This window comes from Monodon monoceros, unplaced genomic scaffold (genome assembly GCF_005190385.1).
Source record: "Monodon monoceros isolate NGI ecotype Baffin Bay Population unplaced genomic scaffold, NGI_Narwhal_1 Super_Scaffold_5, whole genome shotgun sequence".
NCBI lineage: Eukaryota > Metazoa > Chordata > Mammalia > Artiodactyla > Monodontidae > Monodon > Monodon monoceros.
Genome location: NW_021703782.1, coordinates 58,445,876 through 58,464,494, shown reverse-complemented (window position 1 = coordinate 58,464,494; position 18,619 = coordinate 58,445,876). Strand labels below are relative to the sequence as shown.

At 40.4% G+C, this 18,619-nt stretch overlaps 1 protein-coding gene across 1 annotated transcript in view; it reads left to right on the top strand.

Annotated features, from left to right (window-relative positions):
• The first annotated feature begins 1,423 nt into the window (after positions 1–1,423).
• Positions 1,424–18,619, top strand: part of RCL1 (RNA terminal phosphate cyclase like 1) — a 62,127-nt gene continuing 44,931 nt past the window's right edge. Inside the window, exons 1-2 of the mRNA XM_029201385.1 lie at positions 1,424–1,741; positions 15,815–15,886. Coding sequence (XP_029057218.1) covers positions 1,606–1,741; positions 15,815–15,886 — 208 coding nt within the window. The 5' untranslated portion in view covers positions 1,424–1,605. The remainder of the gene's footprint in view (positions 1,742–15,814; positions 15,887–18,619) is intronic.

Genomic DNA, 18,619 nt, shown 5'->3' with positions numbered 1-18,619 from the left:
AAGGGATATGAACAGGGCACAGACAGGGGTTGCTACAGAAGATATTAGTTGTTTTTTAAGGTTGTTGAGTAATTAAGATGAGATGATATACAAAACATACACTCCTGGTGTGATGGTTCCTTTCCTTGCTTTGGCATCCTCCACAGCAGGATTCAAGGGAGGCCTTCAGAGGTCCTGGAGTTTTCAATACTGTCAACTTCCTAAAAGAAGTCTCAAGAAATGGCAATAATGTGCATGGATTACCCACCTCCCTCAATGAACTTCAGGGCTGATTCTGTTAAACTCAACATACACCTCTAATAACCTGTCACCCTATAGGAGTTCAGACCTTCCAGTGGTTCCTCATAACTGAGTCTTACCGCATAACGCTAGCCACCTTCTTTAATCTTACTCAAGCTCTGACCCCTTCCAGAACCCCCTCTTCCCCCATGTGTTCTGGAACTCATAATCTGGTGACATTGTCCAAGAATCGCTACAAACCAACCGTATTATGGTATTGGACTCCCAAGTTTGTAATCATTTTATAGATAACTGCGTTATCTTTGAAGGTTGTTGAGCAGAGGAGTGACATAATCCAATCTTTGGGAAGCTTTTGGTGTGCAAGATTAGAAGAGGATGGGAAAGAGGGAAGAGCTATGTGTGTGTGTGTGTAAGTTATTACAACTATCCATTTTGAGGAATGCAAAATGGGAGGACCTGACTTGGCAAAAAGCACAGTGGCTGCAAAGGGAAGCCACTGATGTGAAAAGGGCAAAGCTTGGTGTCTCATAAGTAATGGCCTGGTGTCGGAAGACCTTGGTTCCTGTGCATGCTGCCACTGCCAGCCTTGCAATGTTCCTCGAGTCTTTCCCCAAGTGTAGGGCGGGAATGGCACTACCTTTCAGGATTACAGCGGGCGCGAGGGCATAGGGCCGGCTGCGCGCTCAGCACGGTGTCTGCAACAGGGTAAAGCGCGCCAATCCTGTTTTCTATTAAGAAAAAGGCGGGGGAGCTAATAGCATACACATCCCAGAGGTTGCCGTAAGTAGTGTGGCTAAGTACCGGGCATGTAGGAGGAACTCAAACCCAGTCCATCGCCTCCCCTTGCCCCCACGCGGGGAAAGACCCCGCGGAAACTGGTGGGAAAGGCGTGCTCCATCGCCTCCGCTCCCAGGCCGCTCCCCCGTCCCGCGCTCCTCCAGCCAAGCGCTGTTGCCGGGGCCCGGGCACCGCCCAGCTCCAGCGCAGGCCAATGGTAGCGTGGCCCAGGCACCGCCTAGCCCCAGTGCAGGCCTATAGCGGTGCGCCCCGGGCACCGCCCTGATCCTGCACCAGCCAATAGCGGAGTGGCCCGGTGCGGGGTCCGCCCCCAGCCGGGCTGGGAGGCGGAGAGGCGGTCACCGGCTCCGCCCCACTCCCCTCTGACCCGGTGTATCGTCTCTCTCCCTTCCTGTTCCAAACCACGTGGACGCGCCTGGGGCTGCGGGGCTGAGGGAGGGAGCCCGGGCCGCCACTGCCGCTGTCGCCGTCGCCGTCGCCGCCGTCGCCGCCGCCGTCGCCGCGATACCCGCGCCCGTCCGAAGTCGCCTCGCCCCGGCCGCCCGCGCCGTTGCAGAGGGCGTGCACATGGCGACCCAGGCGCACTCCCTCAGCTACGCGGGCTGCAACTTCTTGCGCCAGCGTCTGGTCCTGTCTACTCTGAGCGGGCGCCCTGTCAAAATCCGAAAGATTCGGGCCAGAGACGACAACCCCGGCCTCCGAGGTAACTACGGGGCAGGCAGCGCGCAGCGTGGGCGTGGGGCGCGAAGGGAGACCTAGCTCATGCCCTGGGGGCCGGCGCACAAGGAGCCTCCGGGGCGCGTTGGGGAGGGCTCATTGCGTGTCGCCCCCACACCCGAACGAACGCGCAGGAGGCTGTGTGGGAGGCGGGGCCGCGCACCAGGGGCTGAGCTCTTCTGCGCTCGGCGCTCGGCGTCTCCCGGGAGCTGGTAGTAAACAGCTACACGTTTTCCAGCATTACGTGTTGCAACATATCCCAGACATCGCCCCCTCGCTTGTCTTGAGTCCCTCTTGCTCTCGCTGTAAACCTCGCAATGGAGAAAAACAGTTTGTTGGACCGAAATGTGGTGAATCGGCAGATGTAAAGATGGAAAGAAATTTGGAGAGAAAAGTACCACTGGTTGGTTTTGTCCACTGTCCCAAAACAGGTCTCAGAAGCAGCTGCCCCCTTGGACACCACCGGCTGTCCCTGTCGTCATGATTTCTCGGCAGCCCCCACACATCTCCTTGGGTGTGGATTAAAGAATCTTTTAAAATTCTGTGTTTTTTTTCAGCAGTGGCTGTGATTGATTTGTGCAGGACAGGAGCTTTGAGATAAAATTTTAACAATCATGGGCCTAATTGCCTTGACTTTAGTAAAGGATTGGTGACAAGTGCTAAACTATAGGCTTCCAAGCTCTCTTTTTGCCCTGCGAAGGTGGATAGATGAAAAATAAAGCCCCATTTAAACCCATATGAAGTTGAATTGTCTCCGAGTTTCAACTGGCCCCCTGAAATGACTCATATATTTAAAAGCTTCTGTCTGGTTATCCCAAATTGGGAAAATCAGTTCAAGAAAAAAAAGGAAAAACCTATCTGCAAATTGAAGGAGGAGAGGGTTTGTGGTTGGTCCTCAAAGCTTTCTGGGCCCTGTTGATGTGTTTAATTTTGCACTGGCTCCTGTGCAAGGTGGCCAGCCTATTTCATCATCAGTCTGAATGCACCTTCTGGATGGTTACATTTCTGCTTCTCTTGAATGGTGATTGGTTGCACATAAGCGGAAAATGCCATGTCATTGATGGAGATAGAAGATTAGGAAGGAAAGAATCAGATGAACCTCTGTACCATGGAGAGGAACCAGGTGACAGTAACAGAGGCTTGTGTTGGTGCATGATTGTTACTGCCCTCACTGTACTGCTCAAAAACACTGAAGAAGTTGAGGGACCCCCTAGCATGGTTTATGCCAGGTGCTCTTCCTCTCAACATTCCTTGCCTTTATTTTGAGTCTGGCCCTTGGGCAAAGCAATTGCTTGACTGCTCTACTCTCTGGCCTTCCCAGCCAACTCTCCCCTTCACCCCTAAATTAGCCTAGAGAACTCACCACTAGCTGGTTGTGGTAAGAAGACAGGCTTCTACTTCTGTGGAACACTGGGAATAGCTTTTTTTAAAAAAGAGAAATAGAAGTACTTTAGCCTGGAGACCTGCAATTTCTAATGGAAATATAGTGCCCATAAGATACAATTTAGTGATGTTTCCTTTTCTCCCCCGTGCACTGTTCATGAGCATTTCTTCACTGCCACACACATGAACGGGGCTTGGCCACTTGGCATTTTCCTGAAAAGATACCAGACTCTGGTACCTGGGGAAGGTAGCACTGGTTGGCACATGTGCTGGTATTTTATGAGGAATACTGTGTATAGCCTTATTTGCCTTACCTTATTAATATACTAGGGGGAAAAAAGAGACCCCTAATTTAGACTTCCTTGGCTGGATTCAAGGCCTCAGGAACACTATAGACATTTGCTTAATTTCTAAAGAGGGAACTGAGGTATACGTATATACAGGCGTTCATAGACATATATATGTGTCTTTGTATACATACCCAAGTGTAAGTATAAGTGTGTATACATGCACACATATACATAAATACATGTAGCCCCTGACACATGATATGTGATCATAGTCAAACGAGTCTGTGGTAGCTTGATTGGACATGTAGCCAACGGACTGTCTTATCTGTCATATTCCTTTCTGACTCTTCCTGACTCAGATTCTGAGAGTTGGAAAAAACTCAGCATTTGCAATAAAATCTTCAGCTCAAATGCAAGAATTATATCTCCTGAAGGTGCTTGCTTAAATATCCCCTCTGGTGTGAGCTTTGGAGGGTGGGGGTGGTACCTCTGGAACAGTCATTCAGAAAAGGTTTATTGAGCCCCAGTATGTGCAAGGCTTTGTGGAGTTGTAAATGCGAGAAGCTAGTTGCCACACTCTCGAGGAGCTTTCTAAGGAAGAGCTGAGAGAGTAGCCTGAGTACTTTGAAGTAGGAAGTTGTAAAGGGGCTCAGCAGAGTTAGAGCAGAGGCTTCCCCTGAGGTTATGAAGGAAAGCTCTATGGATTTTCTGATCTGAATGGATAGGATTGAGATGGTGGCTGCAGGAATCATTGTTGGTGAAAGAAACAGCTTTTAAGTCAAAAAGTTCTTCATTTTCTTTATTATGTGGAGGTAAAATCTTCATTTGTTATGGTCGTAGTACCTTGGGAGTTAAGAGCTTGAGCTCAGTTAGATCTCAGTTTGAGATGGGGTTCTGCTTTTGCTATTAGCTGTTGGACCTCCTGAGCCTCAGTTTTTTCATCTGTAAAGTGGGGCCAATACTACTGACTTCAGAGGGTTATTGTGAGGATTAAATAATATTTGAAAGTGCACTCAACAGTGCCTGGTGTGTAGGAAGAATAGATGTGAGCTGGTTTTATTATTATGTAACTTCTGTCCACTGGTATAGTTCTATTCTCTGGCATTTGAAATCTTTTCCTGCTTCTATATGGAAACTTTTCAAATATTTAAAGAGAATTATGTCTTTTCTGTTTTCTTTTCAGTCTAAAGGTTTCCTTTTAGGTGATGGCTTCCAAATATTTGTGTGTTATATGTATAATGTAGTGGTTCTTAACCAGGGGCAGTTTTGTTCCCCAGGGGATATTTGGCAGTGTTTGGAGACATTTTTGGTTGTCACAACTGGGAGGCTGCTCCTGGCACCTAGTGGGTGGAGCCCAGGGATGCTGCTAAACATCCTACAATGCACTGGACAGCTCCTCACACAAAGAAGTATTCTGTCCAAAATATCAGTGCTGATGTTGAAAAACCCTGGTCTACTAGACTTAATTATTAACCTTTTTCTTTTCCTTGTATCCCTAATGGTTGGGAATAGCAGCATGAGGTACTAAGAAAACTGCATAAAGATTCAGAAGGGGATGAGACACAGGTCAGACTCTGTGACTTCTGGCAGATTTGTTAATCTCTTAAATAAAACTGCTTCCTTTGAAAGAGGAATTGTAAAGAATGAGAAGAATTTGAATCCCAAAGAAAGATGATCCTGGAATGGTTTTTATTAATTATGCAGCCACATGTGTAGTTTTTACTTCACTCTTGAGGAACATGAAGGATTATATTGTCTCATTAGACTCTTTCCATCAGTGAGGACGAAATAAAATTTTTTTTGTTGCTGTTTTACTTAAGGTAAAAAAGGCAAGACATAGTTAAGTAAGATAGCTGGTGAAGTTGAATATCCAGGCAGTGACAGAGCTGGAAACAGACGGCAGCCAGCTCCAGCCTGGAAGGCCTGTTCTCCCATCTGACTGCTTGGTGGACTTGAGTGTTCCTCAGATTATAAAGCAGCTGTCCAAAGTGCTTCTGTTTCTGGGTTTCATGAGGGCTGTATTTTGCAGGGTTCAGCAGAGTTAACATTTTCTGGATAAGGTGAGGTCCATGTGGAAAGAATTCCACAAGAATGATAATTTTTTAAAGTGGGAATACAGAAATGATGGACTTGGGCAAGAGCCCTGGTTTAGCAGTTAGGACGCGGGACTGCTGCTACCCAAGTAGGTCTACCCTGAGTAGGTCACATGACTAAGCCTCGCTGTGAAACTGGAGAGAGGAGTTATTTGCTCTTAAGCAGATGAGATTCTGAAGAAGGAGGGGTAAGTGGAATTTTAATGAAAAGAATCCTTTAAAATGTGCCGAGGAAACATACCACATAGAGATCCTTAAAGGTAACATATCTTTTGGCAAACTGATATATTGTTTTGGGGATAAATCTGGCTGTTCATAAATTGGATGTTCTAAAAGGAGGATTGTAAGGGAAAACTATTTTTATCCTCTACTTTCAATACTTCTGACACCAGATATGTGGGTTTTTCTCACCACACCAAGTAATTCTCCAATTCTCAGTGGATGTTCACTGGTGTCCTACAAATTTAACTCAATTCTGACACTGTCTCGGTGGTGATAGTATCAAATCCCACAGGTTAAGGGCTCAATCCCACAAGACTGCCCTCCACCCCCTCAGGTGCCAGTCACAAGTCCCAGTCGTAAGTCCAGGTCACTCATACCTCTGGTTTCCCAGACCACCTCCTGGGATCTGATATTTTGCTAAAATTATGTCTCATGAAGCTCAGGGAAACATTTACTTACATTTACCAGTTTACAATAAAGGATATTGTAAAAGATACAGATGAACAGCCAGATGAAGAGGTGCATAGGGCCAGGTCCAGAAGAGTCCTGAAATAGGAGCTTCTGTTATTGTGGAACAGGGTTTTGTTACTCTCCCAGAATGTGGATTTTTTTTTTTTTTAACCAACCTGGAAGTTCTCTCCTTGTTCAACAGTTTTTATAGGGCTTAATCTCTAGGCACACCTTGACACCCCCCCACCCCCGCAGAAGTCAGTGAGTAGGACTGAAAGTTCTAATCCTCTAATCATTTGGTTTTTCTGGTGATTGGCCCCATCCTGAGGCTGTCTAGGGGCTCCACCCTAAGTCAACTCATAGCATAAAGTCAGGTGTGCTCAAAAGGGCCTCTGTATATGAATAACTTAAAAGAGACTCCTGTGGCTCTGGAACTTTCAGGTGTTTTAGGAGCTCTGTGCCAGGAACAAAGACCAAATACATTTCTTGTTATACCACAAGGATGCACCTATACTTTATTTCAGTATTGTTTGGGACTCAAAGTTGTTGATAACTAGAATTGGGGGAGGCCTGACGACTATACTAATGATAAGTGTAGATTTTATATTCCTACCAGCAATGTAGGCATGATTCAGTTTCTCTGCATTCTTGCCAGCATTTGGTGTTGTCACTATTTTTAATTTTAGCCATTCTGATTAGTGTGTACTGCCGTCTTCTAGTTTAATTTGCATATTCCTGATGGCTAATGATATTAAACAACTTTTCATGTCTTTTGCCATTTTCTAGTAAGATTGCTTTCTTTTTCTGTTAGGTTTTGAGAGTGCTTTACATATTCTAGTCCTTTGTCAAATATGTGGTTTCCTAGTATTTTATCCCACTCTATGGCTTGTCTTTTTTTTCTCTTAACATGGTCTTTTGCAGAGGGAAAGTTTTAATGAAATAGAATTTATCAAAGTTTTCTTTTATTGCTTGTGCTTTTGGTGTTAAGAACTGTTTGCCTAGCCCTAGATCCTGAAGGTTTTCTTTTTTTTCCTAAAAGTTTTATATTTTATATTTAAGTTAATTTTTTTTTGTATGAGGTTTAAAACTTAGGTCGATGTTCATTTTTTTTTTGCCTATGGATGTCCAACTGCTCTAGCACCCTTTGTGGAAATGGCTATCTTTCTTCCATTTAATCACTTTTTCACCTTTGTAAAAAACCAGTTGGGCATACTCTGTGGGTCTCTTTCTGGATTCTCTGTTCTGTTCCACTGATCTATATGTCTATCCCTTTGTCAGTACCACAACTGTCTTCATTACTATATGTATATAATAAATTTTGAATTTGGGTAGGCTGATCCCTCCAACTTTATTCTTATTTTTCATGATTGTTTTAGCTATTCTAGTTCCTTTGCCTTTTCATATAAAGTTTAGAATAATCTTGTCTTCATCTATACAAAAAAAATCTTGTTAGGATTTGACAGGAGCTGTGTTAAACCTATATGATAACTTAGGGAGAGTTACCATCTTTACTGTATTTGAGTCTTCCAATTCATAAACATAGTATATCTCTCCATTTATTTAGATCTTTGTTTTCTTTCATCAGCATTGTGTAGTTTTTAGCATATAAGTCCTGTACATGTTTTGTTAATTTACACCTAAATGTCTCACTTTTTTGAGCAATTGTAAAGGGTATCTAATTTTAAATTTTGGTCTCCATGTGTTTATTGGTAGTATATAGAAATACAATTCATTTTTTTTGGATGTTTGTCTTGTGTCCTGCAACCTTGCTGAATTTACTTACAAGTTCATTTTTTGGGGGGCTGCATTGGGTCTTTGTTGCTGCGTGCAGGCTTTCTGTAGTTGTGGCGAGCAGGGGATACTCTTTGTTGCAGTGTGCGGGCTTCTCATTGTGGTGGCTTCTCTTGTGGAGCGTGGGCTCTAGGAGTGCAGGCTTCAGTAGTTGCAGCGCATGGGCTCAGTAGTTGTGGCACACGGGCTTAGTTGCTCCATGGCATGTGGGATCTTCCTGGACCAGGGATCAAACCTGTGTCCCCTGCATTGGCAAGCAGATTCTCAACCACTGTGCCACCAGGGAAGTCCCCTACTTAAAAGTTCTAAGTGTGTGTTTTTGCTGTTGTTGTTGTTAGATTCTTTGGGATTTTTTTATGTAAACAGTCATGTCATCTGCAAATAGGAACAGTTTTATTTCTTCTTTTCTGAACTTTATGGCTTTTATTTCCCCCTTATTGCAGTGGGTAGGACTTCTAGGACTATGTTAAATAAATGTAATGAGGGCAAGCTTCCTTACCTTGTTCCCTATCCTAAGGAGAAAGTGTCCACTGTTTTGCCACAAAGTATAATGTTAGCTGTATATTTTTTTAGATGTTTTTTTAATCAAGTTGAGGAAATTCTCTTCTATTCCTATTTTTCTAAGATTTGTGTGTGTGTGTGTGTGTGTGTGTGTGAATGAGTCTTGTATTTTGTCAAATGCTTTTTCTGCGCCAATTGATGTGATCATGTGATTGTTCTTCTTTAGTCTGTTAATATGGTATATTGCATGGGTTGATTTTCAAATATTGAAGCAGCCTTGCATTCCTGGTATAAACCCCACTTGTTCATGGTGTGTAATTCTTTTTCTATATTGCTGGATTTTATTTGCTAACATTTTGTTAAAGATTTTTGGGTATATATTCATAAGTTATACTGATTTGTAGTTTTCTTTTTTGTACTGTCTTTGTCTGGTTTTGGTATTTTAAACTAGAATAATACTAGCTTAAAATGAATTGGAAACAGTTTCCTTTTGGTCTTCTAAAAGAGATTGTGTAGAATTGATTTTAGTGCTTTAAACATTTGGTAGAATTCTCCAATGAAACTATAAAGGCCTAGAGATATATTTTTGGGGAGTTTTAAAAAATATGCTTTCAATTTCCTGAATGGTGATAGGGCTATTTAAATTATCCATTTCATTTGATGAGTTGTGGTAGTTTGTGTTTTTTGGAGAAGTGGTTCATTTCATCTAAATTGTTTTATATATGTAGAGTTCATAGTATTCCCTTATTATCCTTTTGATGTCTGCAGGATCTGTAGTGATATTCTCTGTTTCCTCATGTTGATTTGTGTCTTTTTTTTTTTCAGTCTTGCTAGAGGTTTGTCATGTTATTTATCTTTTTAAAGAGCCATCTGTTTCACTGATTTTTCTGTATTTTTCTGTTTTCAATTTCATCTGTTTCTGCTATTTTTATTTTTTCCTTCACTTCCTTTGGATTTATTTTGTACATTTTCTAAGTTGAGGTGAGACAGATTACTGGAAACCTTTTCTCTTTTCTAATGTAGGCATTTAGTGCAATAAACTTCCCTCTCAAGACTGGTTTAGCTGTGTCCCACAAATTTTGATATGGCATGTTTTAATTTTCATTCAGTTCAATGTGTTTTTGCCTTTAAGACTTCCTCTTTGAGGGCTTCCCTGGTGGCGCAGTGGTTGAGAGTCCACCTGCCGATGCAGGGGACACGGATTCGTCCCCCGGTCCGGGAAGATCCCACATGCCGTGGAGCGGCTGGGGCCGTGAGCCATGGCCGCTGAGCCTGCGCGTCCGGAGCCTGTGCTCCGCAACGGGAGAGGCCACAATAGTGAGAGGCCCGCGTACCACAAAAAAAAAAAAAAAAAAAGACTTTTTCTTTGATCCATGGATTATTTATAAGTGTGTTGTTTAACTTCCAAGTGTGGGTATATTTTCCAGTTATCATTTTGTTATTGATTTCAGTTTGATTTCATTATTTTTGGAGAACATGCTCTGTATTCATTTCAATTACTTTAAATTTGTTGATGTTTTTTAATGGCCCAAGATTTGGTCTATCTTCATGTATGTTCCATGGGCTCTTGGAAAGAATGTATATTCTGCTGTTGTGAGTTGGGTGTTCTATAAATGTTGATTGGATTCTGTTGGTTGATGGCATTGTTGAGTTCTCCTTTCATTTTGAACAGTTTTAGTTTTATATATTTTGCACCTTCATTGTTTGGTGCATTTAGGCTTGCTCTGTCTTCTTGGTGGATTGGCCCTTTTATTATTATGTAATGTCCTGCTGCATCTGGTAATTTCCTGAGGTGGAGGAAATACTCTAGTGCTTTAGGGTTAGAGAAAGGTTAGGTTAGAGAAAGGAAACGACTAGAACTGAAGATATTGGATACAAATATAGGAAACTTGAAGGTGGTAAAAACAGCATAAATCAGAGAAATAAGTTGCCCTTTGTTGAGTTCACTTCTTTTACAGGTTTTTACATAAGCAAAATAAAATATCTAGGAAAATTTGAAGGTATGGGGCAAAAAAGTAACCTTCAGTGATGGTTATTATATGTAAAGCAGCAGTAAAAAAAAATTTTGTGCAATAGTCTAGCATATTTCTATTTCTGTGGGATAGAGTTCTAGATGTGGAATTGGCAGGTCAAAAATTATGCTTTAAAATAAAAAATGGGAATGTGGGGTCAAATCAAAGTGTGTGAAATCCTTTTGCTTAATTGGTAAGATAGCCTTTCCCTCAATTGTTATTTCTTCCTTGTAGTGACACTGTGTTTTTTTGAGATATATTTAATCACATTTCTAGTGTTATGGTAAATTTGAGAGATGATTGGGTTTCTTTGCTTTTCTCATATTTTAAAAGATGTTATTACTTTGAACTTGATTTTTTAAAATAAACTTATCAAATTATACTACACATTAAGAAAAGTGCACAAGCTTAATGAATTGATGAATTATGACTAAGTGGATATACCCAGGTAGCCATTATGCATGTCAAGAAATAAAACATGACCAGCAACCCACAAAACCCCTCTCATGCTTGCTTCCAGTCACACCATTTCCTCCCATCCCCAGCGTAAACATTAAATTGACTTTTTACAACATAGATTAGGTTTCTAAAATATTAACCATGGTTTATATAGGTGGAGTCATAGAGTACATATTTTGTGTGTGTCTGGCTTTAATTCTGTATTGTTTTCGTGAGATGCATCTTTGTTGTAGCAGCAATAGTTTGTGGATTTTCATTGCTGTGTCATGATACTACATTTTATTAATACGTCACAATTTATGTACTCTATGTTTAAATAACTTCATCAGTGCTCTTTTCTGTTTATTACTTGATAAATTTTCGCATTCCCTTTGTTTTGGGTTTATCTTTTTGTGCCTGTTTTAAAATTTGTTTTATCGGTTTTGATTTGTTATCTTTTTACATAACCATCCATTTTAATTCCAAATGTGTCAATAAATAATAGAGAATAGTCTACCATAAAAGCTCTCAATCTTTTGTATTAATTATATTTTTTATTTTATTAATTCATATTTTCTTTCCTTTTACAAATGAATGAGGATATTGATTTGTGTTGTATTTTTTTCAATGAATTAGCTTTTTTTCTGCTATGTTTTCCATTTTGTTTATCTCTTCTTTTGAGATTATTATTGTCATTTATTTTTAATTTTTATTTATTTATTTATTTTTTTGCGGTATGCGGGCCTCTCACTGCTGTGGCCTCTCCCGTTGTGGAGCACAGGCTCCGGACGCACAGGCCCAGCGGCCATGGCTCACGGGCCCAGCCGCTCCGCGGCACGCGGGATCCTCCCGGACCAGGGCACGAACCCACGCCCCCTGCATCGGCAGGCGGACTCCCAACCACTGCGCCACCAGGGAAGCCCCTGTCATTTATTTTTTAGCTTGAAATTTTGTTCCATTTCTAAAATCTCAGTTCATTGTTCTCCTGCTTTTCTTTTTCTTAATTACTAAAGTGTTTAGAGTGGTAAGTTTTTCTTTTGTAGACCCCCATATATTTTGATAAAATTGATATGTCTCTTTAATATATTTTTCTTGACCTGTTCATAATTTAGGAAAGATGTTATGTAAATATTTCTTTAAGTTAAAATATAATTTATTATCTATCACATTATGCATAATTACATAAAATACGTGAATTTTTTTATATGTACCTTATTTTCAAGTGAGCAGACATCTTTTAATTTATTCTGAGACTTGGGTATATGTAATTTCTACCTTTTGGGATTTAATGATGAAAATAATGACTCCTAATTTCATGTGTTAATAGTTTGCTGTCTTACCTTTTAGTTATCTCTAATGAAATTGAAGTCACACTGTATATATTGCTTAAAATTTTTTTCCTTAATATAGTGTGAACGTTTCCCTATGTAATTAAGCAGTTTTAAAAAAATAATGGCTATATTGTATTATAAATATCTTTCATAGGCTATTAATGAGAGCATTGTTTATTGGCTCTTTAAATTGTTACAATACCTTTATTTGTATTTTTCAATTTAATTTTTATGTATTTTTTTAAAACGCGTACACATGACATGAAATTCACAGGGAACAAAATGGTTTACAAAATCTGTCTCTGTTTGTCTGTCTGTCTCTTTCCCAATCTTCTTTCCCTGTGAAGCAAACAGTGTCGTTGGTTTGTTGTGTTTCTTTTCAGGGCTGTTTTTCCCATAAATAAGCAAGTACACACTTTTTCCTTTCTCAAAGGCCATCTGCATCTTACTTTTTTTCCACTCAGTATACTATGGAGATGTTTCATATCAGTATATAAAAAAAAACTTATTCATTTTATAGCAGCAGTGTGTTCTGGTATGTAGATGTGTCATAATTTATTTAAGCAGACTAATATTTCTAGAATTTGAGTTGTGTTACAATACTTTTAAGTGAAACTGCTTATTGAGATTTTTTTTTTAAAAAATCCTTGTTTTTATAGTATAGATCTTGTTATAAAGTATAGATCTTTAGATTGTATTCCTTCTCTTGCTCCCCTTCTTGGAGACATGGTTTTGCCTTTCTTAGTGAGGAATGGGTCGGGTTGATGACCACCACTAAGTTTTCTAGAAGTTACCAGCCCCTTTAAAGAAATGATGCGTTCACTTCTTTGGGGGCTAGGGAAGGGGGGAGGGCAGTAGGTATAGGAGTTAGTATTTAAAAAATCCCGAAACTGATGGTCCTGATAGTACAGATTTGTTTAAAATATGAAATACAATAACATAAAAAATTCATAAGACATAAAAGTAGTCTTATAGGATTATAAAATGAACATCTGTGTGATCCCATCCAGTTCAAGAAATAGAACATTGTGCACACCTGTGTGCCTCTTTCATTCACCACTCCCTTCCATGCCCCTAATGGTAGCCAGTCTCCTGACCATTATGGTCTTCATGTTGATTCTCTTTCTAGCTGTGTAACCTAATTATGTATTCCTAAACCATCCAGTAAAATTGTGCTTCTGCTTATTTTGGGGATTTTTCCCCCTAATGTTGTTAGATATCTGACGTTCTGTACTCTTAGGAGCAGTCTTGAAGAAGTGAAAGGGCAAGGAATCCTATACATCTTGTCTTAATGAAGTTTGACACTTCAGTCTGACTATTATTAGGTGAACTTGAGATCTTTTTCATACCAGGTGATGCAGCTATATCTTCACTGTTACCAGGATTCTGGAACTAGCTCTGTGTTGGTTCTTTGAAGTACTGCTTCTGAAGAACCTGTTTACTGTGACCAGGGGATGGTCCTGCCTGGAGGTCTCTTTAGGTGCCCATTCTCTTCCTACTCATGTTCCTCTGCTGGGCGTTTTTAATTGTGTTCATGCTCAAGAGCCCCTGTGGATTACAAAAAGAAAAAAAAAACAGCAGAAAAAAACTACTTCTAAAGTAATTTTGTTTTCTTTTCTTTCCTAATCTGTAAAAGCTATGGAGTTGATAATCTTTGGCTTTATTCATAAATGCTTGCTCCTCTCTCCCATTTAGGCACTGTGAAAGCTTGAGCAAATCAAGGGTTTTCCTTTTTTGTGCAGAATACCTTGCATTTTCTGTAAACATAAGTAGAAAGTGGCATTGTGTTATATAGATCATGCCTACTTTTTAAAAACATAGAATATTCTATATAAAAAGACCATAGAAAGCATTTCTAGTTAGATTTTGTAGTTGAGTTACTTTTGAACTTTTGTGTTGCTACTTATACCACAACCTAATACACATACAAGTATATGTAAAACTGAGACTAAAATTTCATAAACAGCACCCTTACTATGTAACTCTGATATTGTTTATTCTTTTCTAATTTCATTAAAAATAAATGTAGCCTGGGAACTTATTAAATCATCTGCAGGGTCCTTCAGTTAAATCATTGCCTACAGTTGAAAGGTACCATAATTTTCTAGAGGAAGAGGTTGACTCTGAGGGATTAAACTGAGTTATGGTGTGGTTCAGGGCATGGACTTTGGAGAAGGGCAGGCTTGGGTTCAAATCCTGGCTCTGCCACTTGCCAGTTGTTTAACCAGGGCAAGCTAGAGGGCATTCTTGGGCCTCAGCCTTCTGTAAAATGGGAAACACTTCCTGCTTACTGGTTATAAGGATTACATAGGTAAGCATTAATACACAGCTGCTGTTATTAGCCATTATGCCTTGTTTCAGGACTTAAGGGAGTTTCTCTGACTTCTGGCCCAGTGCTCTTTGTACAGATTGCAGAATCTGCTATGACAGGAGTTATGGGACAGTGTTAAGTAACAGAGCAGGTAGATGGGAATTGCTTAGTCGATCTGCTTCACCCTTTGGGATCAGTTTAGGTGACTTCTAAGGTCTGTGCTCTCAAACTCTGCTAGTCTATTGTAGGAGTAGGAACTGCCTGAAAGTGTCAGGCCGTCACCATGCCTTCAGTGCAGAAGACTTGGTCTTCCTTGTCCCCGTTCATGGGAGGGAGGTTGAAGCTAAAGCCTGTGTGTGTGTGTGTGTGTGTGTGTGTGTGTGTGTGTGTAAAATCTACTGAGGAGGACAGAGGATGTTTAATCCTGAGTCTTCACTCTACCTCTTCCCATATTTCACATTTAAAATCTACCCTCCCCCACCTTGTAAAGAATAACCAGCTTTTATATTCTAGATAACAATTTATTCATAAAAGTAGTTGAAGCAAATTTACACATTAAAATGTAAACAAAAGACTAAATTCATATAAAATCCTACTATGAAGAGAAACCTATTTATTAACATTTTGTATTTTTTCTTCCAGTCTTTTTTCATGCATTAAAAAGGTGGCAGTAATACTGTATATTCAGTCACCTTTGTAATAAAACTAAAAACTGAACTGATTAGATAGCTTTTAGATCAGTAAACGATAGAGGAAAGGAGCCAGGGATGCTTTGTTGAATGGGAGAGACGGTAACCTCTTACTGCCTCTGAGACTGAAGGGTGGTCCTCGATTTAATTTTCCTTGTCAGGTGTTCTGCGGCAAGTAAGAATTTGAGTTTAAAACTCTTTCCTACTTTCTGTTCTTTCTCCCTTATTTGGCACACACTCCTGAGGTCAGGAGGACAGGTGGGTGTTATTCTGCTAAAATTAATGTCCCATTAGATTGCTGGTAGAATTGCTATTTTTTGGTGAAATACGAAAACTGAGTTGTTTCTAATAGTTCTACTAAACATATATATGCTAGTCAGTGCTTTTCAACTGCTTCAGATTCCTTAGCCAGTGAGCCACCCAGGTCCTGAGAAGAACCCAGGTATGATGCAGGAAGTAACCTACCCCACACTGCAGTCCTTGAATAGGATGTGCTCTGGAAATGGCGACCTAGCATGAGGCCAATCTGTTTTCTTTTCTCCCCACAGATTTTGAAGCCAGCTTCATAAGGCTGTTGGACAAAATAACTAATGGTTCTCGAATTGAAATAAACCAAACAGGTAAGCTCCTTTTCTTCCCATTCCTGAAAGCACCTACATGTAATACTTAAATATTCCTCTGTTATTCACTCTTTTTGATGGTATAAATATTGTATTTGGATGGAAAGACCCAGTTTCCTATCTGTGATACAATTGTCTGGAGATGGTATGTGAAATCTGCCAATTTAAGGAGAATACACTTGATTTAAGTAAGTTAGAAGAGTGAAAATTTCAGATCAACAGACGAGCACCTCTTCTTTTTAAACAATAAAAACACTTTATACCTAACATTTATATACAACTTTTCAATGTCCATTTAACTTATGTTGTCACAATAAAATCTTCTAACAAACTGTCTGAGGTAGTTGTATGTGCTGAATTTTTTTGTTTTATTTTGTCTTTTAAAGTAAGTTTATACAAGTATATGCAAAAAATGTGAAAAATCCCTTCACCCTGTTTCCTCTTCCATTCTCTCTCCCAGGGGCAGCGGTGGTCACAGTGTGGGGACTGTGTCCTGGTCTCCTTTATGTGCATTTGCTTACATGGGCACTTTTGTATGTCAAACCATCAACAGGGTCATGCTCTTCATGTTGTTCTGCAGCCAGTTTTTTTCATTAGCACAGATGTCTCAGGGAATTTTCTTGCCAGGCACATGCAGGTCCATCTCAGTATTTCAGTGGGCCTTATATTGTATTCTACCGTATGGAAGCATGATAACTTATTTAACTGTTCCCTACTGATAAACATTTAGGTTGTTTCTAGTTTTTTGTCTGAGTGTTTTTTTTTGTTTGTTTGTTTTTGGTTTTTTTGCTGTTGGAAACTTTTTTTAAAAAATAAAATAAAAAAATTAATTAATTTATGGCTGCATTGGGTCTTCGTTGCTGCACGCGGGCTTTCCTTAGTTGTGGCAAGCAGGGGCTACTCTTCATTGTGGTGTGCAAGCTTCTCATTGTGGTGGCTTCTCTTGTTGCGGAGCAGGGGCTCTAGGTGCGTGGGCTTCAGTAGTTGTGGCACACGGACTCAGTAGTTGTGGCTCATGGGCTTAGTTGCTCCACAGCATGTGGGATCTTCCCGGACCAGGGTTCAATCCCGTGTCCCCTGCATTGGCAGGCAGATTCTTAACCACTGCGCCACCAGGGAAGCCCCCTAGAAACTCTTTTATCTACATTGTTAGACGATCATGGCAAGCATCCTTTGGCTCCATTTACTATGTGCCTTTGCTCATATATTCAACAAAGGAAACTGAACTTTTCTGTGTGTTGGCTCTCTTAAGAAAGAAGACAAGCTTGGCTTCATAAGTGGCCATGGGACTTGTTGAACTGTAGCAGGTTTCAGGCATAAAACATCAGATGCCCTTTGCAAGCTATGATTCCCTTAGTCTTCCTTGGCTTGTTTACTTTGAAATTGCTGGGGATTTTTTTCAGCTATTTTTATTGGTGATTCAGAGAGCAGGTAGTTCTATTCTTTTCTGGTCATATCTACAACTTAGGTTGAGAAGTAAGACATTTACATGATCCTGCTTCTTTCCACCTCATGTGTCTGTCCCCGCTCCCCCCACCCCGGGAAGCCTTCATTCTGATGATCTGGTCAGTTTATCATTTGGTTAATTTGCAGGCATAACAGATTTGCAGAGTTCAGTGGTTATAGAGTCTTTTCTGGGGGGGAGGGAGGAGAGATTTTTGACCTAAAAGAAAGATTGTTTTGTGACTTTAATAGTATTTAGAATAACCGATGTAGAGTTTTTCCCACTTTGATCAGAATATGATTCTGATTGTGATGGTTGGGATTTTGGTTTTTAATATAGTAAAACCTATATTTATTTTATGAAACTCCTAAGAGCTGCTTTTCTTTTCTTTTTTTTAAAGAATGTAGGGATTTTTTTAAATGTTATTTTAGTTCTTTTTATTTATTTTTAATTTATTTATTTTATTTATTTTTGGCTGTGTTGAGTCTTCGCTGCTGCGTGCGGGCTTTCTCTAGTTGCAGTGAGCGGGGGCTGCTCTTCGTTGTGGTGTGTGGGCTTCTCATTGCAGCGGCTTCTCTTGCTGCAGAGCATGGGCTCTAGACGCACGGGCTTCAGTAGTTGTGGCACACGGGCTCAGTAGTTGTGGCTCGTGGGCTCTAGAGTGCAGGCTCAGTAGATGTGGCACACGGGCTTAGTTGCTTCGCGGCATGTGGGACCAGGACCAGGACCAGGGCTTGAACCCGTGTCCCCTGCATTGGCAGGCGGATTCTTAACCACTGCGCCACCAGGGAAGCCCAGAGCTGCTTTTCTTTTGGTGACTAAACATAGTTCTTCCTCTAATGTTAAATTTCTTTATTGGTAAATTGTGCCAGAAGACATTGGCCAAAGATTATTAGCATCAAAAATACTGTGTTCACTTATTCATACTCCCTGAATCATCTATTTTATTTGGTTCTTCCTCTAATATGTAAACCTAGTAAGAAATTTTTTAGATGATGTGAATATTTGAAAGAATAAATAAAGATAACAAAGAGTTTCCACTAAAGCTGTTCAATAATTTTAGCCATTTCCATTTGTTACTATTAAATTAAAATAGCTACTATTAATGGAAGTAAGTGCCATAAAGTACTTGCCTTCTCTAGGTACCTTGTTTGGGGAGTGTGGTACATGGGGAATTTCATTTCCCGGGCCTAGAAGCAGCTGATGGCCAGCATGATGATTTCAGAACATCACTGGTAAACCCCACATCAGCACAGTCTGAGAGTGTGCTGTTGGGAGACTAGGGTGCC